General features: G+C 48.3%; 2 protein-coding genes across 6 annotated transcripts; one reads left to right on the top strand and one right to left on the bottom strand.

The window, feature by feature from the left end:
* Nucleotides 1-343: 343 nt before the first annotated feature.
* LOC147204359 (neuronal pentraxin-2) lies at nt 344-4,114 on the bottom strand. 2 transcript variants are annotated; one of them, XM_086112743.1, is made up of 5 exons: nt 3,632-4,114; nt 2,172-2,493; nt 1,686-1,933; nt 1,284-1,463; nt 344-553 (listed from the first exon to the last, which is right to left on the bottom strand). In XM_086112743.1, the coding sequence occupies exons 1-5, from the start codon at nt 4,112-4,114 to the stop codon at nt 344-346; spliced, it is 1,443 nt and encodes a 480-aa protein (XP_085968869.1). The 2 variants fall into 2 exon arrangements, with proteins under 2 accessions (XP_085968869.1, XP_085968870.1); XM_086112744.1 differs by having other exon boundaries at nt 2,172-2,490.
* LOC147204358 (BAR/IMD domain-containing adapter protein 2) lies at nt 1,699-21,069 on the top strand. 4 transcript variants are annotated; one of them, XM_086112742.1, is made up of 17 exons: nt 1,699-1,821; nt 6,147-6,345; nt 7,460-7,645; nt 9,003-9,125; nt 9,191-9,266; nt 10,794-10,880; nt 12,023-12,084; nt 12,184-12,255; nt 13,038-13,175; nt 13,465-13,617; nt 14,359-14,535; nt 14,762-15,377; nt 15,871-16,063; nt 17,211-17,303; nt 18,047-18,206; nt 18,289-18,329; nt 18,555-21,069. In XM_086112742.1, the coding sequence occupies exons 4-17, from the start codon at nt 9,078-9,080 to the stop codon at nt 18,625-18,627; spliced, it is 1,989 nt and encodes a 662-aa protein (XP_085968868.1). In that variant the 5' UTR covers nt 1,699-1,821; nt 6,147-6,345; nt 7,460-7,645; nt 9,003-9,077; the 3' UTR covers nt 18,628-21,069. The 4 variants fall into 4 exon arrangements, 3 of the variants coding, with proteins under 3 accessions (XP_085968868.1, XP_085968866.1, XP_085968867.1); XM_086112740.1 differs by having other exon boundaries at nt 15,823-16,063; XM_086112741.1 differs by lacking the exon at nt 1,699-1,821 and adding an exon at nt 4,088-4,222 and having other exon boundaries at nt 15,823-16,063.
* The last annotated feature ends 71 nt before the right edge of the window (nt 21,070-21,140 follow it).

Genomic DNA, 21,140 nt, shown 5'->3' with positions numbered 1-21,140 from the left:
ATGTGTAAGTCTAACAAAATGATGACACTTCTTTGGTTATTTAGCTGTATTTTGTGTGGAAATCTTCCAGATAAATTTGTCAACACATTGTTACAACAAAGTAAATGATTAGCTAAATTATGAATAAAGTGACAAGATGTCAGAGAACCTAACTAATCATCAGACATTGGCCATTCAGGCTATTATGTTGCCTCAAAGACTGTACAAGTGACCCCCCCCCCAAAGTTCAAATCAAGGCATTGATCCCCCCCCCCCCCCCCTTAAAAAAGTCTTTTGACCCCCATTTTAGAGCATCACAGTGTTTTGTATTGTCACCGTCAAATGTGATGCGCTGGAGTCTTTTTCAGTGACAGGTCTGGAAGGGGCGCCTCAAGACACCCCCGTGCAGCTCCACGTCCGCGTCGGACCACGAGATGACGTCGCCGGCCAGGTGGTTGCGGCACGACGCCAGGCCCTGGATGTCGGCCCCGCTCAGGACCGAGGACCACATCTGCACGTCGGCCAGCTCCCCCACAAAGGACTGCGTGGCGTCGAAACGCCCACCCAGTGTGTCCTTCAACCGGTGGAGGGAAGGACAAATACCAAGTTACTGAACTTGAGTCGGAGTCCGCAAAGCAAGCAAAAAACCCCAAAACAAAACATTTTCACGGTGTAAAAGCTAGCTAGCATTTTTAGTGAAGCTGTTTTTGTTGTTGTGCCAAGCTATCGAAATGGATGTCGTGTCCAACTGACAGGAAAAACTTTTGTACTTCAGTACATATCTGTTTATTTATTTTTTTTTGTTGAATCAGCACTCATACTTTTACCACCATTTATTCGTTTTTTGGGGTTTTGAAGTAGTGTTTTGCCGCCATCTTCTGGCTTCTTGGTGCCAGGGAAACTAGGTTGAAGTGAGTTGGGAGCTTCATTTGAACAAAAGTAGTACTTTTGTGCTAAGGAACTGTTAAAGTGAGTTTAGCTTTATTTTTTAATTTCTTTTGGCAGTATGGTGCCAAGAAACCACGTTTGAGTGAGTTGAGAAGCTTCACTTCAACAAAAGTAGTGCTTTGCTGCCATCTTCTGGCATCCTGGTGCCAAGTGTATGAAAGTAGGTTTAGTGCCAGGGAACTATGAAAGGAGGAGCTTGATTTTGAGAAAAGTAGTGCATTGCTGTTATCTTGTGGCATATACAGGTAGGTGCCAGGGAACTATGTTGGAGCTTCATTTTTGTCACGTCTACCTCCAAGGCAACACGTTGATTGGATGAATTGATGGTAAAAAATGTCTTTCTCGTTTGTTGTCACCTGTTCCTGTCCCAGGACAAAGACCCCTCCTGCTCTGACGGGATGCCAGGGGGCCAGACCCTCGCCGGACCCCTGCAGGTCGCCATCTTTGTAGGCCTCCCAGTGGCCGTCTCGCGTGGACCACGTCACGCAGACGTGGTGCCACTTGCCGTCACTCAGCGTCACGGGCAAAGACACGGCCTGCGACGAAGGTCAGTCACATTTTGCGACAATCGGTTAAAAAAAAATAAAAATACAAGGACAAAAGTATTGGGCCAGCTGGCTATTCCTATCAAAATGTCCCACAATGCATCACTCGACCCACACTAAGAGTTACAAAGAGGCTAAAATGAGAGCAAAAGATCAACTCCATCAAAGTGTTGTTGTTGTTTTTTTTTTGCCTCCCACGACCCCCCACCTCACCTGGTCGTCGACCAGCAGCTCCACGGGATTGCCCCCCCACTCGATCAGCACCACTTGGTTGGCCTGGCCCGGTGCCGAGTAGGAGAACGGCGTCCCCATGGCGGGCCCGGCGCCGGCCTTGATCCGCAGACACAAAGTGAGTGCGAAGATCTGGCGCGGCAGCGTCCTCTTGATGCGCGCGTGCATGTAGCCCGTGCGCACGGGGAAGCTCAGCTGGAAGGCGCCGACCTCCTTCTTCCGGGCCCAACCTGAAGGTCCAGTGCAGCGAAAGGCAGCATGTGAATGTTGCTCACCTGCAGTGGTGGCAACTAAGTACAAAGACTTGCTTGCTCAATTTTTCAACAGGAGTATTTGGCATTTTGGGGCTTGATGTCGCCTGAAAAAACGACATCACAACTGTGATGTCCTTTTCAAATCAGTAGTTCTGCTTGAAGCAGAAAATTTGAACCCAAGTACGGTGTGAGGACTTGAGTCTCCATTGCGCACCTGCAAGGTGAAGCTGGTCGAGCATGTTGTCCAGTTTGTTGCCGCGGTGACCTCCTCCTGCGAGGTCATCGTGACCGCCCGCCTCGTCGCGCTCGTGACCGCCCTCGTCCCCGCGGCGGCTCTCGTCGAGGCCCTCGTCCCCGCGATGGCTTCCGTCGCCGCGCTCCTCAAAGTATCCGGTGTGGTTGCTGTCGCCGCTGTGGTCGTTCGGGTGTTGCCGCTGGTGGTCGTGCGGGTGCAGCTGCTCCTCCAGAGTGTCGATCTTCCTCTGCAGAAGCTCCTTCAGGGAGCTCGAGTAGGTCAGGGACGAGTTCCTCTTCTGCTGGGGGATTGCAAGACACGTCGGGCGCGTGGTTAGAACCGTTTGCCACGTGGCAAGGTGGTCTCGGGTTTGAATTGGTGTTCGGGCAAAGCCGTTCTGGTGGAGCTTGCATGGTTTCTTTATATGTATCATTTACTCTGAAAGAGGCGGGGCCCAAACATTTCATCAAAACGGATTCGTCCAATTGTCTTTGATGATGATCATTATGACGGTCTTAATTCACGGACAATGCTTCATCTGTCGGGATCTTTTTAAGGACTCCCCCTTCCTTCTCATGCAATGGACTATTCCGTCTTTCTCCTTCAACTCGACGCCTCTGAACAGAGCAGAAACTCGAGCACACGCCAAAATGTCTTTCACTGTCAACCATCTCCACCGATTGAATGACACATTTGAATGATCTCTGAGCAACCCAAATCAACAGGATTTTTTCTTCTTATCGTGCCATGTTTGCGGCGCTCTCGTCGAATGGAAAGTTTCGGCTCAGCTGCCACCTTCATGAGGGCAAGAAAAGGGATGAATAGCGAGAGAATCGTGAACGGTTGAATTTCTGCGCATGTGTGCCGGTCAACCCTGCGATTGACAGGCGATTGGCGCGCTCGAGAGAATGTTTGTAAGCGTTTGTGTGGTTGGTCCATTGTGCCTTCGGGTGTAATCCGTGCGCGGCCTAATTACCTCAGTCAAGGCAGATCAGCCTAATTGCTGCTGATCTTCGAGCCCCGACCCCGCCCACCCAACTCCTGCCCCCGCCCTTCCTCACGACGCCGCTCCTGACATGGATCTGCGGTCACGATTCAGCAAAGCGCCCGGGAAGACGCCATCATGATGGCCCGTGGTCAACCCACAAAGAGTCGATTTTGCGACTTGAGCACGTGCTTATTTTCTTGACGACTTTTCATCTTGCCAATCCATGGCCGAAGGAAAGAGAGTCGTCGAATTTTGTGGGCTCAACGAATGATTCTTGTCTCACGCCAGTCTAAAAAGCACCAGCTCCACCCGTTAAAAAAACAAACAAAATCCACGTCAAGGTTGTTTTTCTGTTCTTTTTTCCTTCTAGGTCAAGGAGTTCAAAGAGTAGCTGGAATTTGAAGGGTCCCTCCCCACCCCCTCTTTTCCCCAGCACAAGTATCTGTCTCACCTGCAGGTTTTCCAGCCTGTCCTTGAGCGCCTGCAGCATCCTCTCCATCTGCTCCGACGAGGACGACAGGGCGGCCCCCGAGCTCACGTGCTCCACGACGTCCCTCTCTCGGGGCTTTGCGCCGTCGGCTCCGTCCGAGGGCGCGCTGGCTCGGTCGAAGCCCTCGCACAGGGCAAGCTTGGCGGTCAGCTCTCGGATGGTCTCCCTCTGGTCCAGGATGGTCTCTCTGTGGCGCAGCAGACTCTCGCGCAGGTGCAGCGTGGCGGCCTTGGCCTCGCCGCTCGCTCCCCACCAGCCGGCCGGAGGCGCGCCCGCAGCGGGGAAGCAGGCGGGGTCGGCGTCCGCCGGAATGGGGGTGCACACCAAGCGCGGCTGTGCGCCGCCGTGCAAGTCGTTCAGGTCCCGCGTGGAAGACGCGGGCAGCAGGAGCAGAGAGAGGAGGAGGATGACCAACGGAGGCGCCGTCTTCCTTTTTCTCTCCATCCTTCTGAAGACTCGGCATCAAAGTCGAAAGGCCATCGTCCGGGCGGCCGATTGGTTCTTGCTTCCTTCACCGATTTCTGGGATGGAACTGCAAAACGAGAGCCACAGGTCTGATGCGCTTTCCGCCGCTCTCTCGGTGTTCACCTTTCTCTGCCGGCGACGTAGCGTGACAGGCAGAACAATGTAAGATGAGGGGAAAGCGAATGCAGATGGGGTTTTTTTGCAGGGGGAGGGGGGGCAGATATCCAAAGGCTTGGTATAAAAACTGAGAACAATGTCGCGTTGAATAATGCAGATCTAGCTTGCAAGTGTTTTTCACCATTTCGGTTTGCCTGAGGTATTGGCTGGAAGGGGGGGGGGTGGGGGGGGGACACACTTGGCGCCTGGCACACATTTTTTTTTAAAGGTTTTAAAGCCTCTCTTGTTTTCTTTAGACACCTCCTGAAAAGGGCGACCGATGGGTCCAAATTCCATCTTGTGAAACGGAATCCCCTGTGTGGCCATTTTGTCTTGACGGTGACATGAAACGTCCCGCATGATAGAAAGTTGAGGCCTCCGCACGGGTGGACTCCGACGTCGGACGGCAAGCGGCAAAGGACGTCGGGACCGCGGCTCTGGTTGCCCTCTTTTTAGAGCGCCGAGGCTTAGAGCCCAGACAGATGGTCTCCAAGTCGCGAAGCGTGTCAATACCGATCTCGCCTGTTGGATCCTCCTGCCACTTGATCAGTTTATCAGCAGCGGCAACCGGCTCAATTAACCTAATTAGGAGCAGTTGTTGCGCTCCCTTGACCTCGGATCGCCGGGCTTCTTCGGCGTCCCCCTCCTCCTCCTCCTCGGTCTGCGTTCTGCGTGTTGGCGGTAATCCGCGGCGAGGTCGCCGCGCCAGATGGCGGCTATTTAAGTCGCGCCATCGGTTGTAAACGGAAAACCCGACAAGTGCGCCTTAAAAGCTCAGACGGAAGCAAGTTGCCGGGCGCGGAAATAAGCGGCGAGCGCTTCAAGGTCACCGTTTTGGTCGTTTGTTTCTTAGAAGCTTTCACAAGCTCGCAGGCCCCTTTTTCAGCGTTCGTGTTGAAGACGGTGTGACAAAATCGGAACAATTTCTCTCCTGATGAAAGTTTGCTTCTTTTTTTTTTTCCTGATCCTAAACTCAACTCTTCACTCATGTATGCAAAACACTTCATGTCATCTTTTTCTTCTATTTTTGTCTCACTTTTGGGGCGTAATATTCAGACTCCAATGTGCCTTTTGTAACATTCGGTCCTCTAAAATGAGTCTGGATTTTTGTCACAGTTGATGATGCCACGATTTCATTCATAAAATTCAGAATAGATTTTCCTAAAGAGTTTTTTATGTCATTTTGCATCTGAGCGAAGCTCATAAATTGCAACTTGATTCTTTTTCCAAATGATTTTTTTCATAAAATGATCCCCTCCCTCCTGTTGAACCTCATTCCGGATGATTTCATCACTTCTTTCCAGTTACTCCTGTAAGAAATACTTCTCACTTTATTTTCTCTTTTCATTATTTAAATTAGTTGCTTTTCCCGCTTCTATGGCTTTTTTTCAATCCATTGTAATATTCCTGCTTTATTTTCATTGAGATTATTATATATTACATTTTGTTATAGTTAAAAAAAAAAGTCATCGTTTGGAATATTTTGCATGACTTTTTCTTGCATGATTGCAACTTCCCGCTGGCAACACTCGTAAACGTTAATCTCGCAATATTATCCCGTGAACCGCCAAATGTACGACTTTCCTCGTATTGTTTGTGTTTATGTCGTCCGTCTCCAACGGTGAGCGTGTTCAAAGCGTAGCTCGGCCTGATTTGGAGACGGGCGGCCAAAATGCATGCCACTCCCTTCCCATGTTCCTCACATTTTGTCTCGAGAAAATCAGAAGAGGTCTTACCTGCCGTTTTGGTCGCTCGAGCATCCGCGCGCACACTGCTGAGATTTTGCCAGGGATTTCCTCGTTGGGAGCCTTCCTCGTCATCTGCCTCTTCCCTCCTCCTCTCTCTCGCTTGGCAGACTCCGCCTCCAAGGGGACCGAGCGCTTACCTTCCAAGATGCCGTCGTATGGGCAAACATGCCGGCACGCGAGCTGCTGACCTGATTGGCAGCCAACGAGGTGGCGGCAGGACACGTCGCCGCTTTAAGGGTGAAAGGTCAAATCAACGTCTCACACACACCGATTGAAAGACGGCAGCCTGCCTCTTCATCTGTACAAGTGAGAGAACCCCCCCCCCCACCCGTACACACAATTCTCCACACTCGTTTCAGTCAATTCCACCCAACTTGAATCTGCAAACTTGTGTGCTTCATTTAGTTGGAACCAGGCTGTGAGAATTCTGAGTATGCCAACAACTGAGGAAAAAATATTAGGATTATTGTTAATTTCTTATGTTGTGTGTCCTGAACAGTGCTTTTTAATTTTTATTTTTTTTGCTTTTGTGAAAGCGCGATTTCAATAAAGTTGAGATGAATTTTGTTCGGTTCGTCACGAAAGCGTCCATCAAACAAGTAGCAATCATCGAAGATCTGCTTCCCTCTAGTGGCCAAAAGCCGTTTAGCGTTTTCGATGCACTCGAAGAGCGGCGTGTGAGCCTGGAGTTGATGTTTGCAAAAGTGGTTTCATCCTCGCCCTGGGAGCCTACAACGGCTCGGTCTTCTGCTTTGACACGTTATCTTCCGTGTGACGTGTTGGCTTCATCAACGCGGGGTTTTCTTTCTTTCTAGTTCTTCATTTTGTGTCCCTCAAACAGGATCAACTAAAAATTCCCCCCAAAGAGTTTGACAAAGAAAGGCCAAGGTGAATCAAATGTCTAGTGAGTGGTTTCTTCCGCACAAAAAGCGAGAGCGGAAGTGGGACCCTCCTCATCTCCGGACGTGGCAACCTCACCAAGAAGAGTCGAGGGCCCGCCGTGTCCTTCGGGGAGCAGGAATGCGCGCTACTCTTGATCTATGTAGGCCAGGCCTGTGCCTGTGCCTGGACCCCCAACCCCCCCTCTTTTTTTTAGGGGGGGGGGCTTAAAAAGGTTCAAGTCATTATTCTCCTGCTGCTATTCAGACCAGGTCCCGTCAGCTCATTGTTATTCAGGCCCAGTGAGGGAAAGCAAGCGAGCGAGCGGCAGGCCACTACTTTGGAGGCCGATCGCGCTCCGCCGGGAAGCTGCGAGGGCGGACCTGCTATGCAGGGGGGGAGGGGGGGGGGCTGGAGAAAGAGCTCCTGGACACTTTTTTTTTTCACTTTATGCATCCGTGAAGGCATGTTGCTAATCGGCTCAGTAATGAGGAGAGGTACTGAACGGCACCAAATATCTGACCTCCATTCTTGTGTGCAGGCGAGGGAGAGAGAGAGAGAGAGAGCGAGCGCATGTGAAAAAGGGGTGGAGGGGAGTTGAGATTTAGTGGCCTGCCTGGTGAAACAATCCCCCCACTCACTGAAGCCACCCGACACAAGAAGAGAGAGGACAGCTCATCAGGAACTCTCGCTCGCTCGCCTCTTCCGACTATGAGATGAGAACAAGGTAACTCCTTTTTTTTTTGCTATCCCGTACTGTGGTGTTCCATTTGCTGCACACTTCAACAGGCTGTAAAAGGCCAGGCTCACATCCACCACCTACAACAATGACGAGACCATTTTGTGTGTGTCTTGAAGTGAGTCGGGCTCGGCAACCGATCCCGTTTTGTCGCCGCTTTGCTCGATTGTGCGGCGGTGGGAAATGATTTGGTCACAGTTGAGCCGTGCTTCTTGTTCTTTCCAGCATTGTTGCTCGCCTTAACCCTTGACCGTGTAGAAAATACTTTCAACTCCAGTAATGTCACCCAGTATCGTGTTTCTCAAACTTTTTCTATTACATGAGGTATCAATTTTTTTTTTGGGGGGGGGCACTTGTCTCTTGAAGACGTTTCATTGCTAAAATGTACATTTAACGTCACTGTAACATACCGGTATGTATTTGTGTACAGTATTTGTCTACATATATTTAGATAAATATAGGTAGATGTACACGCGCACACACACGTGGATTTTTTGGTGACTACATTTTCCCCATTTGCCTTAATTGCTAATTTGCTGGCAGAAATCATGTTTTTTTGGGGGGGGGGGGCAGATAGATGGAAGGATGGATGGCTAGAGCAAATGCCTTTAAATGCATCAATTAGTGCCCCCCCCCACCTTCCCAGGCTCAAAAGCACATGAATGCATCTTCTGTCAGCTCCCAACCACCTGCAGACTTTCCCCTCTTTCATGCTAAAAACACTGCAACTCCCCCAGAAGAAAATCTCTCAAGATATTCTCCACTTTGAAAGAATTCACAATCTTCTGCTTTTTGTTGTCGCAGCCCTTCTGACACACACACACACACACAGAAGACCCGGGTGGCCCTAATGAGCAATAGTCTGGAATCGTTTTTCTTTGCGCCACGTCGCACGAGCTGATCTGGGTCAACGTCTTGCCTGTAATCTCACTCACATAATAAAGCCCGTGGCTGCGCACTTTGATTTCTTTTTTTTTTTGCCACCGCGCAAAACCAACCTGGACATCCTCTTCCCATTGTGTGGCTCCGTTTTGACACCTGTGACTGGCCGCCCCCACGCCGGCCCATTCTGCTTATCTTGCGGAATATTTGGCTTGGCCCGATAGCGCTGATATTGGCCCCAACATGTCTATCCGGGTGAAAATATCTGCTTTTAGTCAAGGGCATGCGCTCCTATCTTGACGTGAGGTTGCAGTGACCTCCAAACACCCCCCGGCGCCTTTTTTTTTATATTTTTTTCTAAATCACATACTTGCACTAATTAGCTGCAATAATCTCACACCTTTGAATAAATATAAAGACTCCCTTTCCTAATTCAGCGTATCTCTCTTCTCCTGTAAATCAGAGCGTCCTGACCAAGGAAGAGCGAGACCCCGTCAGGAACAACACACTTGGAAGAGAGAAGCCGCAGAAGCACAAAATGTCACGAACGGACGAGGTCAACAAGATGACGGAGAATGTTTATAAGGTATGAACGCTCCGTTTCACAATTGCCAAGTGGTCGCGGCTGACAAGTTTGATGTTTGCCAACAGGGGATCCTGGACCACTTTAACCCCAGCTTGAAGAATTTTGTCACCATGGGAAAACACTACGAGAAAGCCCTCACAGGTTTGTTCCCCCGACCCCACCCCCCACCACCCCAAAAAAATGTCTGCATTATGTTGAAGTCCGTTGTGGCGCGGTGGGGGGCACTTGAACTATGTATCTAATGTATATATATATACATACATACATATATATATAATTTTAGTGTCTGTTTACGTGCATTTGATATGTAGCAGTGTGTATTGTCCCAAATTACGTGTCACACTTTCAACTTTCATTCTACTCCTGCTGTCGGGGAAATGAAATGTGGAGGAGTGAAAAGCATCTGTTAGCATATCAAAGTTCAAGGCTTCTCAAGATTTGTCTCTCCAAGGAGGAATTTTGTCTGAGAGTAGGAGACAGCTGCATCAACAAATTGCAAGGCATCGTAAATCACACATGACTGAAAAACGCCATGTCGACATTCTATTCATAGCTTTCCATCTTGGTTTTCCCCCGCGATTGAAACATACCTCCTCATCAATGAATTAAGCAGTCAAAGGTCCTATTTGGTCTTCGTCTCAAGACATTTTGGACAAGCGTATCCTTGCAAATTTGTGGGAGGCCCTTTTCTCTGATTCGCCGGCTACAAAGCAAGGTCCATCAAGACACGCTTGGGTGACTTTGGCACACGGAGGAAGCTCAGAGCAAAAAGCTGTCGGAGCATTTCAACTCTTCATCTTCCAGTCGGGCGTCCGTCCCAATGCCTACCGTGAGGAAGTCTTCCAAATACTTTCTTATTGCACTGAAGAAGACATTTTTTGTTACGGTCTTGGAATTTTTCAGACAACTTTTCACTTTCAGTCCCTAGATTGGAACACCAGATACTTTTCTGCGAGTCGCTTTTTCTTGTCACTCAGTAGCACGCACACCTTCAACAGTGGAAATCTGGTCATAAAAGTGAAAGAAAAACAGTATGACAGAATCTTTGTTGCGTGTCCAAACTCAAAATGCCGTGTTCCTAACTTGGGTCCCGTTTCTTGTCCATTTTGAAAATCCACCCTAATACCCATTTTAATTCCTTGGCATTCAACACAGCACGAGGCTTGAGCCCCTATCTTTTTATTGTATTAAACTATGTAAGTCTTTCAAAATTATGTTCAATCATCTTAGGTTTTATATGCAGTTTTTATTTATGGACGGCAATTTTAAAGTGCTCTGAAAAATGAAATGAAGTTGAGTTTGTCCACATATTTATGAGTTAGCTTTTTCTGTTTACGCAGCATTTTGAACATCCTCAAAGTGACGTCTCGACTCTTATGCTGATCCTGTAATGAGTACAATGGTTAAAAAAAAGAATTGTAGATACTTGCCGTGCGTTTATCCAGATTGACATCATTTTCGTCCACATCTCATTCCCTACCCCTCAACGATGTTTTGTCAAAATTGATTGTGTCGTGTTTGTGTAATCTTGCTAAGTGTATCCGGTTCAGATGTCAAAATCAATGTCATTGGGAAAAGCCACCGTATAACCGTAACAAAGCTAGTGGTGGCCTAAAAGTTTTACTTGGTAGCGCGTGAACGTTTCCCAACATGTTCTGTCTTCCTTAGGAGTGACAGTGGCAGCGAAGGGCTACTTTGACGCTCTGGTCAAGCTGGGAGAGTTGGCCAGCGACAGCCAAGGCTCCAAGGAGCTGGGTGAGTGCATGCGCAAGGTGCAGGTTGAAGGGAAGAAAAATAAAAACCAGCCGCTCATAGACTCCAACCAGCTGAGAGGATTCGGGGCGTGGGGAAATGGTCTGTGGGACTCGGAGAGCTTTGTGTTTGTCCAGGGAGGAGATGAAGACACAAGAGGAAATGTAGAGAGCGAGGAAACGCGGGGAAAGGGAGAGAGTGGACTCATTGTTGGGAGATTAACAACACCGCATGATCTCATTGTGATGCCGAAAAGAGCGGGGGAGGCGGGCAGGGGTGTCAAGAGGGCAAGATGCCAGCCGCTGCATACTACTGCGCTCTGTGGCCCATCCAGAGAGGACGCTTGCTTCGCGTTTGTCAACCGGGGCTCTGTGTGCAAGCTACTAAAACATCTTTCGCAATATATTTAGACCGCCTTGTGACTTATTACACAGTTGAGCGCAGCGACGTGTATGTCCGTGAGCCCCGAGGCATAAGGCCTCGTGGTTTGGTGCGCATTTACCTCATACTGTATGTTCACTTGTTATGATGCCCAAACGTTTCCATGCTTACGTTGACGGGGCCACTCTGGAGTGTGGCAGTTTCCGGGTCCGCATCGCTGTCGCTTCAAAACATCACCGACGCTCGGGTGGATTACTGAAATGAATGACGATTATTACAGGGCCGCACCACAGTATGGCGGGAGCATCCGGTCCGCGACAACTATCAATGCGCATTCCTCGTTGCGCTGACGACTAACAAAATATTGTTTCTACTCTTACAAGGAAATTAAATCTACGTGTGTGATCGTATAGTATTTTTAACTAAAATGATAAGAATCCCAGTCGTCTATTTTTGCAACTACACACAGTAAAAGAGGAGGAGAACAGATTTTCCCTTGTTTACAAAGCGTCATTGAACGCACCAGATAACAAAGTTTACGTATGACTCCGTTTGGCGTACCGTATAATCATAATCGCAATAATTGAAGAAAAGCATGTCTGCAACTACAATTTGAGATGATTTACATCTCGTGTAGCTCTCTTTCTTAATATGCTTTTAAACCTATAGAGCTGTTAAACCGCTTTTCATTGTTTTGTCCCAATCTCAATGGACTATTTTATTCTGCTCTGTTCTATCCTCTTGCCGGTGACCCCGTTGCGCAGGAGACACGTTATTTCAAATGGCCGAGGTCCACAGACAGATCCAGGTGCAGCTGGAAGACGTGGTAAGGCGGGAGGGAGAACGCCACAGAACGCGCGCGGGCATCAAGTTGTGAGACACGAATGAACATTTGCGCGCGTGCCTTTTGGCCATTTTTCAACAGCTCAAGTTGTTTCATTCCGAGCTGCTGGCCCAGCTGGAGCAGAAGCTGGAGCTGGACATAAAATACCTCACAGTAAGTCTACTCGAGGATGGGAGGTCCTCCCGCAGATGACGCCCGCTCGCAATCATCTTCACGGGGCGCCCCGTCTGGAAATCCGTAGATTTTCATTTGTGACCGTGACTTCATCCGTTGCAGTTTTACCTCGCCGCTTCCACACCTTTTCGTGTGATTTTTCTTCCTTCCGAGTCGACCCGGTCCAAAAAAAATGTGTTGGGGAAATTTGGTTGACAAAAAACGAGACCATGAAAATTCGACAGCTCCTCGCCTATAATCAGCAGCTTGGTATTTAGTCTTTAAGTTATTATTTTATCAGTTATTAGTCGTAAAATCTATTAAGTGTAACAGCGGCGACAAGCGATGGAACATTAGAGTTAGCTTATATTTCATTTTGACTGTTGTTTTTCAAAATCAGTCCATTTTAATACAATTTCAGAGCAAATCTGCCAATTTTCATTCGTTTTTATTTTGTTCAAAATTTGGGAGAAATTTACTGTATTTCACTGACAAGTTTGAATTCAACACACCTGCTTCCCATTGACACCCTCGACCTTGTAGCGTCAATGATTCACATGACAGAAGGGCTGCAACATTTCTCACTGGGCCCAATTTGGACATTTTCACTCAGGGGTGTACTCACTTCTGTTGCCAACGTTTAGACATATAGTTGAGGAGGACAGTCGAGATACACTCTTATCCAAACTCCACGCTGACTGCTTTGTAGTATCATTTCATCACTATTGTCCCAAGAAAAAAAAAGAAAACATTTCTAAAAAGGTCAAATTGTCCTCCTTTAGGCCACACTAAAGAAGTACCAGAACGAGCGGCGGTCCAAGACCGATTCCATCGAGCGCTGCCAGGCGCAGCTGAAGAAGCTGCGCAGGAAGAGCTTGGGCAGCCGCCACCCGAACAAGTACGGAGACCGAGAGATGCAGGCGAGTCTACGCCCGGCTCCTCCAAAACTCGCTTGTTTTTTGGAAATCAACAGGTCGCTCTAAAATGAGCTTACACGGCAATCTGCATCAGCTGAGAGGGTTTTATTTGCCTAATATGGAAGTCAAGGAAGCAAGTGTTGTTTTCTAGGAAAGGTCAACGCGGCCACGAGCGCTGTTTTGGATTCGTTTGTGATGCAGGAAGCGATGTCGCGTGTGCCATTCCCGGTTGGCAACAACGTGTACTCGAAAGGTCACTCCTCAAATGATATGCGTCCGATTGCGTTCTCAGTTTGTGGAGCTGATGAGTCGGCGCCAAGTGGAGCTGGACACGCTGGTCGCTACGGGTTACAGGTCGGCGCTGACCGAGGAGAGGAGGCGATACTGCTTCCTGGTGGATCGGCAGTGTTGCGTGACCAAGCTGCTCATCAACTACCACTGCAAGGTGACGGCGTCGACTCGCCCCTCGGTCAGCCGCGGCGGTCCGCCTGCGATCCGGTCGACGCTTGAGCAAAACGTGCGGTCGTGACATCACGAAAGAAAATGTGAAGGCTTTAACAGCTTTGCCACCATTTTGGTTTTTCGATTCAATGGACACTGTGCTGCTCCTGAAGAAAAAAAAAAAAAAGGGGGCGATTGTTATCCATTTTTCTCTCTTTTGTAACGTTAAACAAATAACAGTAGAGGGGACCCCAAAATAACTAATTAATCAGCTGATGATCGGAATTTTAATTTTGGAATCTGCGTTAAGCTCAGAAATGATCATTTCTTGCTTGTTCAAATTCGCCAACAATATGTTTCAAAAATGTATTAAGCTGAAACATGTTTAAAGCGTTGGGGAATTGGTGTTCAACAGATCTTGAGCCCCTATTTTAGTGTTACTTTTTTTTTTTTAATTGCATTTAACTACTGTATGTTGCTGTTCTATTGTTTTAAAAACACGTTCAATGATTTTGGTTTTGGTGTGCGATTTTCATTGACTTTTCTTTTTTTTCACAGCACTTTGAAAGTGCTCCGTAAATGAAATGATATTGTTTACCTTTATCGCAGATTTCCACCCAGCGCGGGTGGGTACGGAGGATTATCCTCCAGGATGAGCAGGACATTCACTGTAGCGGGTTTGTGTTTCAAAATAAGTCATTCGTTCGGATGGGTTTTTTTTCTTTTCTTTCAAAATTCGGCACAGGTGAAGGAGCTCCTGTCACAAAAACTGTCGTCGTGGCAGCAGTCGTGCACTCAGCCGACCAAACTACCAGAGCGCGCTCTCAACTTGCTGCGTCACACGGCGCCGCAGAGCTCCGGGGCCGCCGGGATCGCCGAGGTCCTCCGATACACCAAGCTGGGATGCTCTCAGCCGGAACAGGTCAGACCGCGACGGTGTTCCAGTGTTGCATTTTTTCCAAAGCGTTTAGCCGCATCCCCGGGTTAATATGATCGTCCTCACGGCCCTCGGAGGGGAAAACGCAAACGCCACGTGACCCGGACAAATTGTCCCCAAGTTTGAATGTAAAAATGGATAGAAGGATGTCACGTGTTGCAGCCGAGGCGGAGCTTTGTGGCTTTTCAGTAGCTGGTGTCTTGTTTTGTAGAGGCTGTCGGTTCAAGAGGTGCCACCTCTGTTGAATGGTGACCGCTCGCAGCAGCAGCAGCACTCGCTCCCCTCCTCGTCCTCCCAGAGCGACGCCTGCCCTCAGGGCTCTCCGCAGACCTTCCGGTCCGTGTCCGCCGCCGGAACCTCGTCGAGAGGAGCGTCCCCTCAGCACAGCTGCTCCCCGCTCACCGCGTCGGCGACCAGTCCCCTGGCCGACGCCGGCGCCGGCCCCGGCGCGTCCACCCCCACAGGAGGCGCGGCGCAGCCCGCCTCCTCTCTCCTCTTGGCCGCCAACACCGGCAACCTGTCGCCGAGCCTCATCCCCTCCACCGTCATGTCGCTCAGCCAGGTGGCCCCGAGCGAAAGCGCCTCGCAGGGCGTCACGCTGGCGATTCCGCACAGCGCCCCCCACAGCCCGACGCTGCCCCACAGCGCCCCTCTGTCCAGGGCTATGACTCCCGTGCAGCTGCTGCACCAACAGGTGGGCCCGGGAGGGAACAACACTCTACCTGTCGCTCATCCTTGGCTGAAGAAGACTGCCGAGATGTGCGCCACGTCCACTCTTCCGCTTCCCAAGCGGCCCGGCAGCGAGATGAGGCTGGACGGCTTTCAAGGTGATGTGGACCTCAAAGTTTCATCTGCACCAGCCACGCGTTGACTTCATCGCGTCACAATTACGGAAACCATCAATACTGTAAACGAAGGCATTCAAAACGGCACGCGCGCTTCTGAAATGGTTAGGAAGCGAGATGCATCTCGAGCCGTCGCCGAACTGAACCGTAACGTGCTCACCGGAGACGCCGATTGTTCCGTTGGATTGAGTGTGTGTGTGTGTGTGTGTGTGTGTGCGTTTTGCTCGCCAAAGTTGGCTGGAACAACTTTTGCTCCGACCGACCAATCGGAGGACGGGAAAAAAAATGCCGTCGTGTCGAATTGCGATTGGGGATCGGGTAACAAGTGATCAGGGCTCATGGGACATTCGCAAGCCAAATTAGTAAAGTATCCCGGTCTGCCTGTTGTAAATGAATGAACACAAAGGTTTTGCCACTCTTGCTCCAGGTATATCCTGTCCATTTCTCCATATTCATCCTTGGCTTTTTGGCTCAGGCGCCAGGATGCCGCCTCTTTCGGGGCCCACGCGGGTGGAGGCCATGTTTGCTCACTCGCCCGGCGCGTCGGAAGGCGGCGTAGGAGGCGGCGGAGCTTCCTTGCTGCACTTCCTGCCGGGGGACGGCATCACCCTGCTGATTTCTGAGCCGAGAGACGGGTGGCACTACGGGCGGAATGATCGCACCGGGCGGTACGTTCCGAGGCTCAGATTACAGCCGGAAACGCGTCCGGGCCACTTGGTCCCAAACCTCGAAGGAATGTTGTTTTTTTCCACATTCTGCATTACTATAAAGATGATGGCAGGGAAAAAATAGTCACTGGGGAGATTTGTCATTTCTATTTGTAGTACAGTGGACTACAAATAGTTCTAATCTGTGCGGAATTGATGCCCATTATACTTTTTTTTTTTCCACAGAATATTCTTTCTCAAGTCATTCTTTTTTATGCGAGTCATATTATGTTGGAGTAACGGCAGTCTTACACTTTTGGGCTCCCCTACCCACCTCCCGTTGAAATGGACTAAGATTCAAACACACAAATATAAAACGAAAGTCAAGTCAAGTCAACAGTATTTCTCGAGCACTTTCAAACAGCCATCGCTGCGTACAAAGCGCTGTACATGGAGCAATTTAACATGCACAATAAACAGTCAGACAAATCGCTAATAAAGGCGGTAGAAAGCACCAAACAGTAAAACCAAGAACAAATCCAAGTCATGCTGAGTCGAATGCCAAAGAATACAAGTGAGTTTTGAAGATGGGCAGCGAGGAGGCTTGCCAAATGTTCAGTGGGAGCTCATTCCGGAGAGAGGGACCGGCAACAGAAAAGGCTCGATCCCCTCTGAGCCTCACTTTAGTTCTTGGTACTTCTAATAAAGTCTGCTCCACAGACCTGAGGCGCCGGGCAGGTGCGTAGGGGCGGATGAGCTCAGAGAGGTAAGGTGGCGCGAGATTATTCAGAGATTTGAAAACAAATAAGAGGATCTTGAAAAGAACTCTAAAATGAATGGGGAGCCAGTGAAGCACTCACAAGGAGCCGCTTTAGGCCACAACTCACGTCCAGGCGCTCGCACTGAATTGGGCAGGCATCACTGACTAGGCCACGCCCCTTGAAGGCACACATCAAACACTGGCTATTCATTTCTCTTCTTTTATTTTGTGTTCTTGGACTGTATGCTTTTCTCATCTGATCCAGGTTGCCATTTAGTTTTTTCTTTCTGCTTTTAAATGCTCCATTTGATTTGGCTCTCTTTGAGTGTTTATAAAGACTCATTTAAGAAGAAGAAAAAAAAAGATGATTGTGATCAAGCTTTTGTTTTTTTTTGTGATGTTTGACAGGAAAGGCTGGTTCCCTTTCTCCTACACTCAGCCACAACATGGCCGGACAGATCACCTTGAGAGGCGAGTCAGCCTTGACCACACACCCAAAAGGTACAACCCTATATTACAGTCCTGCTTATAAGATAAGAAAACCTTTATTAGTCTCGCAATGGAGAAATTCACGATTCACAGCAGCAAAGCTATGAAAGGAAGAAGTAGAACAACAAAACATAGGAGCTGCTGGAAAGGCAGCCACTCACGCGGCGCCATTTTGAAGTCAAAATAACAAAAATAACACAACACAACACATGGGACACAGACGGCCGTGCAATCTTCGCCACTTTTCTGCATACACTTTGTTGTCTGAAGCGGTTCTAGATGAAAGAGGAGAGGATCAAAGTGTCCTTTCACCAGTGGATCAGAGACGTCATGCTGAAAATGTGCACGCGTCCGCTACAAGCTAAGTTTTGAAAGCAAACGCGAAGCTGTAGCGTCCATTGACGAAAAAGAGATTGGCTCACATCTCCTGTCCCATGTAAATCCACTTCGATTCCAAGCCGCGGCTCCCGGTTCCACATTATCCTGTCATTGTCAATCACTGGCCGCGACATTAGGTACGCCTGGACATCAAATGAGATTTCATCTGACGTATGACTAGATTGCCACCTGACGGAAGTGCCGCAATGAACTGCAACCGTTGGATTGCAATGTGAATGCAAAACTTCTCAGGCGGTGTCAAATCTCAAGCGAATATCTCATTGGGTTGGGCAGGTGGACCAATGAAGTGTCTGCTTAGTGAATGTAGCAATTGCCTGATAATGTGTGCACCCCGCCCCGCCCCGCCCCACCCGCAGCTCCTTTTTCCTTTCCAAGGCCAACAGCACCAGCATGAGCCAGCTGGACCAGCTGGTGTCTCCCAATCTCAACCCCGAGTCGGCGGAGGAGCGCTCCTTCCCCCCCCAGAGGATCAGCACCTTCCGGCCGCGCCCGTACAGCATGGCCGACTCCAACAGGGTCAGAGGCTGATCAAGCAAAACGTAGATACGCCAAGACGGCGTGAGTAATGACCACGGTCTTTGTTTCTCAACTATGGCAGATCTGCGCGCAGTTGGCCTCCTCGCCACCGTCTCCAACGAGGTATTTGTTAACATGCGTCTTAAGTATTGAGCATCTCCGACTGATCCAGAATGTTCGGGGCAGGGGGGGGGATATGCTTTTAAAATAACATTTTCCATTTTTAAAAATGTTCCCCCTTTGAGCTTCTCGAAAACAAATGAGAGCAACAGCTCGCCAACAGAGAATCTCTTTTCTCTTGAGTTTGAGGGAGCATTTGTATGTATTGTTTTTTTTTTTGTAATTCAGGACCAACCCGTTTGCCCACATTCGTCTCCGAAGAACCGTCACCAACGATCGCTCGGCGCCAATCATCGAGTGAGCGCGCTGCTTTTGGGGACAGAACACATCATTGCTTCGAGAGTACTCCCCCCACCCCCTCTCTGTTTTCTTTACATTTCATTTATTGTGATGCAAGTTAGTTGTGTTTTTTTTTTTTTTTTTTTTTTTTCTAAAGGTGGATGTTCTGTGATCCATCAAAATTGTTCAGTGAGACTAAAACGGGGCTGGGCCAATGCTTTCTGATCAGGGAAGTCCTGCGAGGGCTCTACTAAAATCATGAAAAATAATACCAATATACTGTCATTGTTTTGAGGCCCACCACTGCTCCAGATAAACACCAATGCTCAAAATCAACATCATTTTAGTTTTGTTTATTTTATTTTATTTTTTTGGATCATCCGCTGTAATGGACATTTTTCGGCTTCTCTCCAACAACTCTTTTGCCTATCGTTAGCCTTTTGTTTGCCTTCTTGCCTCACTCACAGAGGTGCTTTTAGCTGAGTGTGTGGCAGGATTGGCTTCTATTCTATAGATTGGGCACATCTGCAGTCGAGTCAAGCCAATCAACTCGACTGCAGCCAATTAAGCTACGGTAATTGGCTGATAAATTCAGATTGTGACCTTAGGTGGCATATAGTTTTAGATTCGGGTGTTTTTGGCACTGCTTTCAAGATGTACAGGTAGTTATTGTATAAATTAGGATTTCACAGTCGTGTGTGTGTGTGTGTGCGTGCGTGCGCGTGGCTGTAACAGGCTGAGGCCAGTAATCAAACATGCTGCTGCTTTGATATTGCGTATCACCGGTGTTGCTCTTCACCTTGTTTAGTGTAATGTTCTCGACATTTTTGGGGTCCGGGACATCTGCTTATTTTTGCCCAACCCTGAGAATTGACACCCCCCCCCCCCCCTGTCACGGTCTGCTTCATCTAAAACAGGCAGAGTTTTTTTTTGTTGTTGTTGTTTTTTTTGTCAGTCTCATGACCTGACTTTCCAAATGCTAACTTGATCCTTGCAAGTTAGCAATTTTAGCCGTAGCTTCTTCCTGCTGATGTTTCATCATAAAAGATGAATTAAGTCACGATCCCACAGAAATGCTCGGGATTTTGTCATTTTGAAATGAATGCAGCTAATGTTCAATTTGCATTAACACTCTGCCATAGTAACTTGAACAATGCAAATGTGAGCGAGAGCCCCCCCCCCCCCCCCCATCCCCTTCCTGGGTAAAAAGCTCAAAAAACAACATTCTGTCATGTAGTTATATCCACTGTGAGCTAAACTTAAAATGTAGTTAATTCATGATGAAGTTGTCTCTCGGTAGAAGACAGTTTTAAAACTGCACAAGAGCAGTGGGTCACCTGGACTGCAGGATGCTTTTATTTTAAGGAGGGGGGGGGGGGGGGTTCCCCCCCGAAAGGAAGAAGAAAGTCGTGGAGGGTAAGTTTGAAGAAAAGTCAATATTTTAGTCTTTGGAGGTTTTTGATTCCTTTTCAGTCCCCCGATACAAAGCTAAGTCATCATGAGGGTGAGATGCACCATCATTGTTTGCGTTTAACCCAGGAGACTGAGCTGAATCTCGTGTTGGTCAAAGGTTTGCAGTACTGTATTGGAAAGTGCTGGAGAAGGTTTACAGGAAAGTTGTCGAAAGCCACGGAAGCGTTCATTGCTCAGCGAGACATCAAATGCCTTTTTTGTAGCTCTGTAGCCGGAAGAGAAAGATGGTGTTTGTAAAGCCAATGTTGTAACTGCTATGATGTGATATTTGCAGTTCCTCGAGGGAGATGACATCATCAAGACTAACGGCCGCCCCCATAATCGAGTCGAGATGCGCTTGCTTTGGCACAAATTCTGATCCAACGTGTATGTGATCTTTTCACTTTGGTGTTCGGATATTTGTATCCATGTTGTGGAATCAGGTTGGCTTAAAATGATGAATGTGAAGTTGATATAACGATGTTGAAGTTCAAGGTATTCAAACGACAAAATCAACAACGTATCCCGAATTTTGTTGGGAAGAAACGGCTCCACCGAATGCAGAGCACATGACGTAATCGCATGATCAAGACTAGACGTGAATATTTCGAGTGGAGTACGAGTGAAGCGCCATGTCCACACTGTTGCTCATTGCGGCCGGTTTGGACATTTTCTCTTCGCGCTGTACTCCACTTTTGTTGCCAACCGTTTGATTGCATTTGTGTGGAGGAACTCGAAGTTTAGTTCGACAAGCTCTACACTGACTACATTGTAGAAAAGTGTCACATCTTCAGTGTTGTCCCACGAAAACGAAAATGTGAGGGATATTCTCACTCGGGTGAGATTTTGTAAAAGTCTTCTTCCAATTTGAAATGCTAACAAACACTATGCAAATGTTTCGACATTAGCCATGTGAAATTGTATACAAAGTAAGAGTCTAGGTGGCTGCAGTTTCCTAACATGAGTAATAATGAATACTGACATTGAGCAAAATAAAGAAAAATCTGTGGCAGACGCGTTCCCGTTTTTCTTTTCTATTGGGTTCATTCAAGTTGGAGCTTTCTGGTGATATAACAATCGCTG

The sequence above is a fragment of the Hippocampus guttulatus genome, chromosome 6, assembly GCF_054856545.1.
Source record: "Hippocampus guttulatus isolate MCC_2025c chromosome 6, RoL_Hgut_1.0, whole genome shotgun sequence".
Taxonomy (NCBI): Eukaryota; Metazoa; Chordata; class Actinopteri; order Syngnathiformes; family Syngnathidae; genus Hippocampus; species Hippocampus guttulatus.
Note: the sequence above shows the minus strand (reverse complement) of the source record. Positions and strands in the feature narration are given on the sequence as shown.

What these genes read in the sequence shown, in the direction of transcription:
- LOC147204359 (XM_086112743.1), bottom strand. Translation starts at nt 4,114, where the DNA reads ATGGAGAGAAAAAGGAAGACGGCGCCTCCGTTGGTCATCCTCCTCCTC. An exon ending in CGACCAGCTTCACCTTGCAG is followed by an intron (nt 1,934 to 2,171) that starts GTGCGCAATGGA and finishes CTGGACCTTCAG; the next exon opens with GTTGGGCCCGGAAGAAGGAG. An exon ending in TTGTCCTGGGACAGGAACAG is followed by an intron (nt 554 to 1,283) that starts GTGACAACAAAC and finishes CACCGGTTGAAG; the next exon opens with GACACACTGGGTGGGCGTTT.
- LOC147204358 (XM_086112740.1), top strand. Translation starts at nt 9,078, where the DNA reads ATGTCACGAACGGACGAGGTCAACAAGATGACGGAGAATGTTTATAAG. An exon ending in CGGAATGATCGCACCGGGCG is followed by an intron (nt 16,064 to 17,210) that starts GTACGTTCCGAG and finishes GATGTTTGACAG; the next exon opens with GAAAGGCTGGTTCCCTTTCT. An exon ending in GCATGGCCGACTCCAACAGG is followed by an intron (nt 18,207 to 18,288) that starts GTCAGAGGCTGA and finishes CAACTATGGCAG; the next exon opens with ATCTGCGCGCAGTTGGCCTC.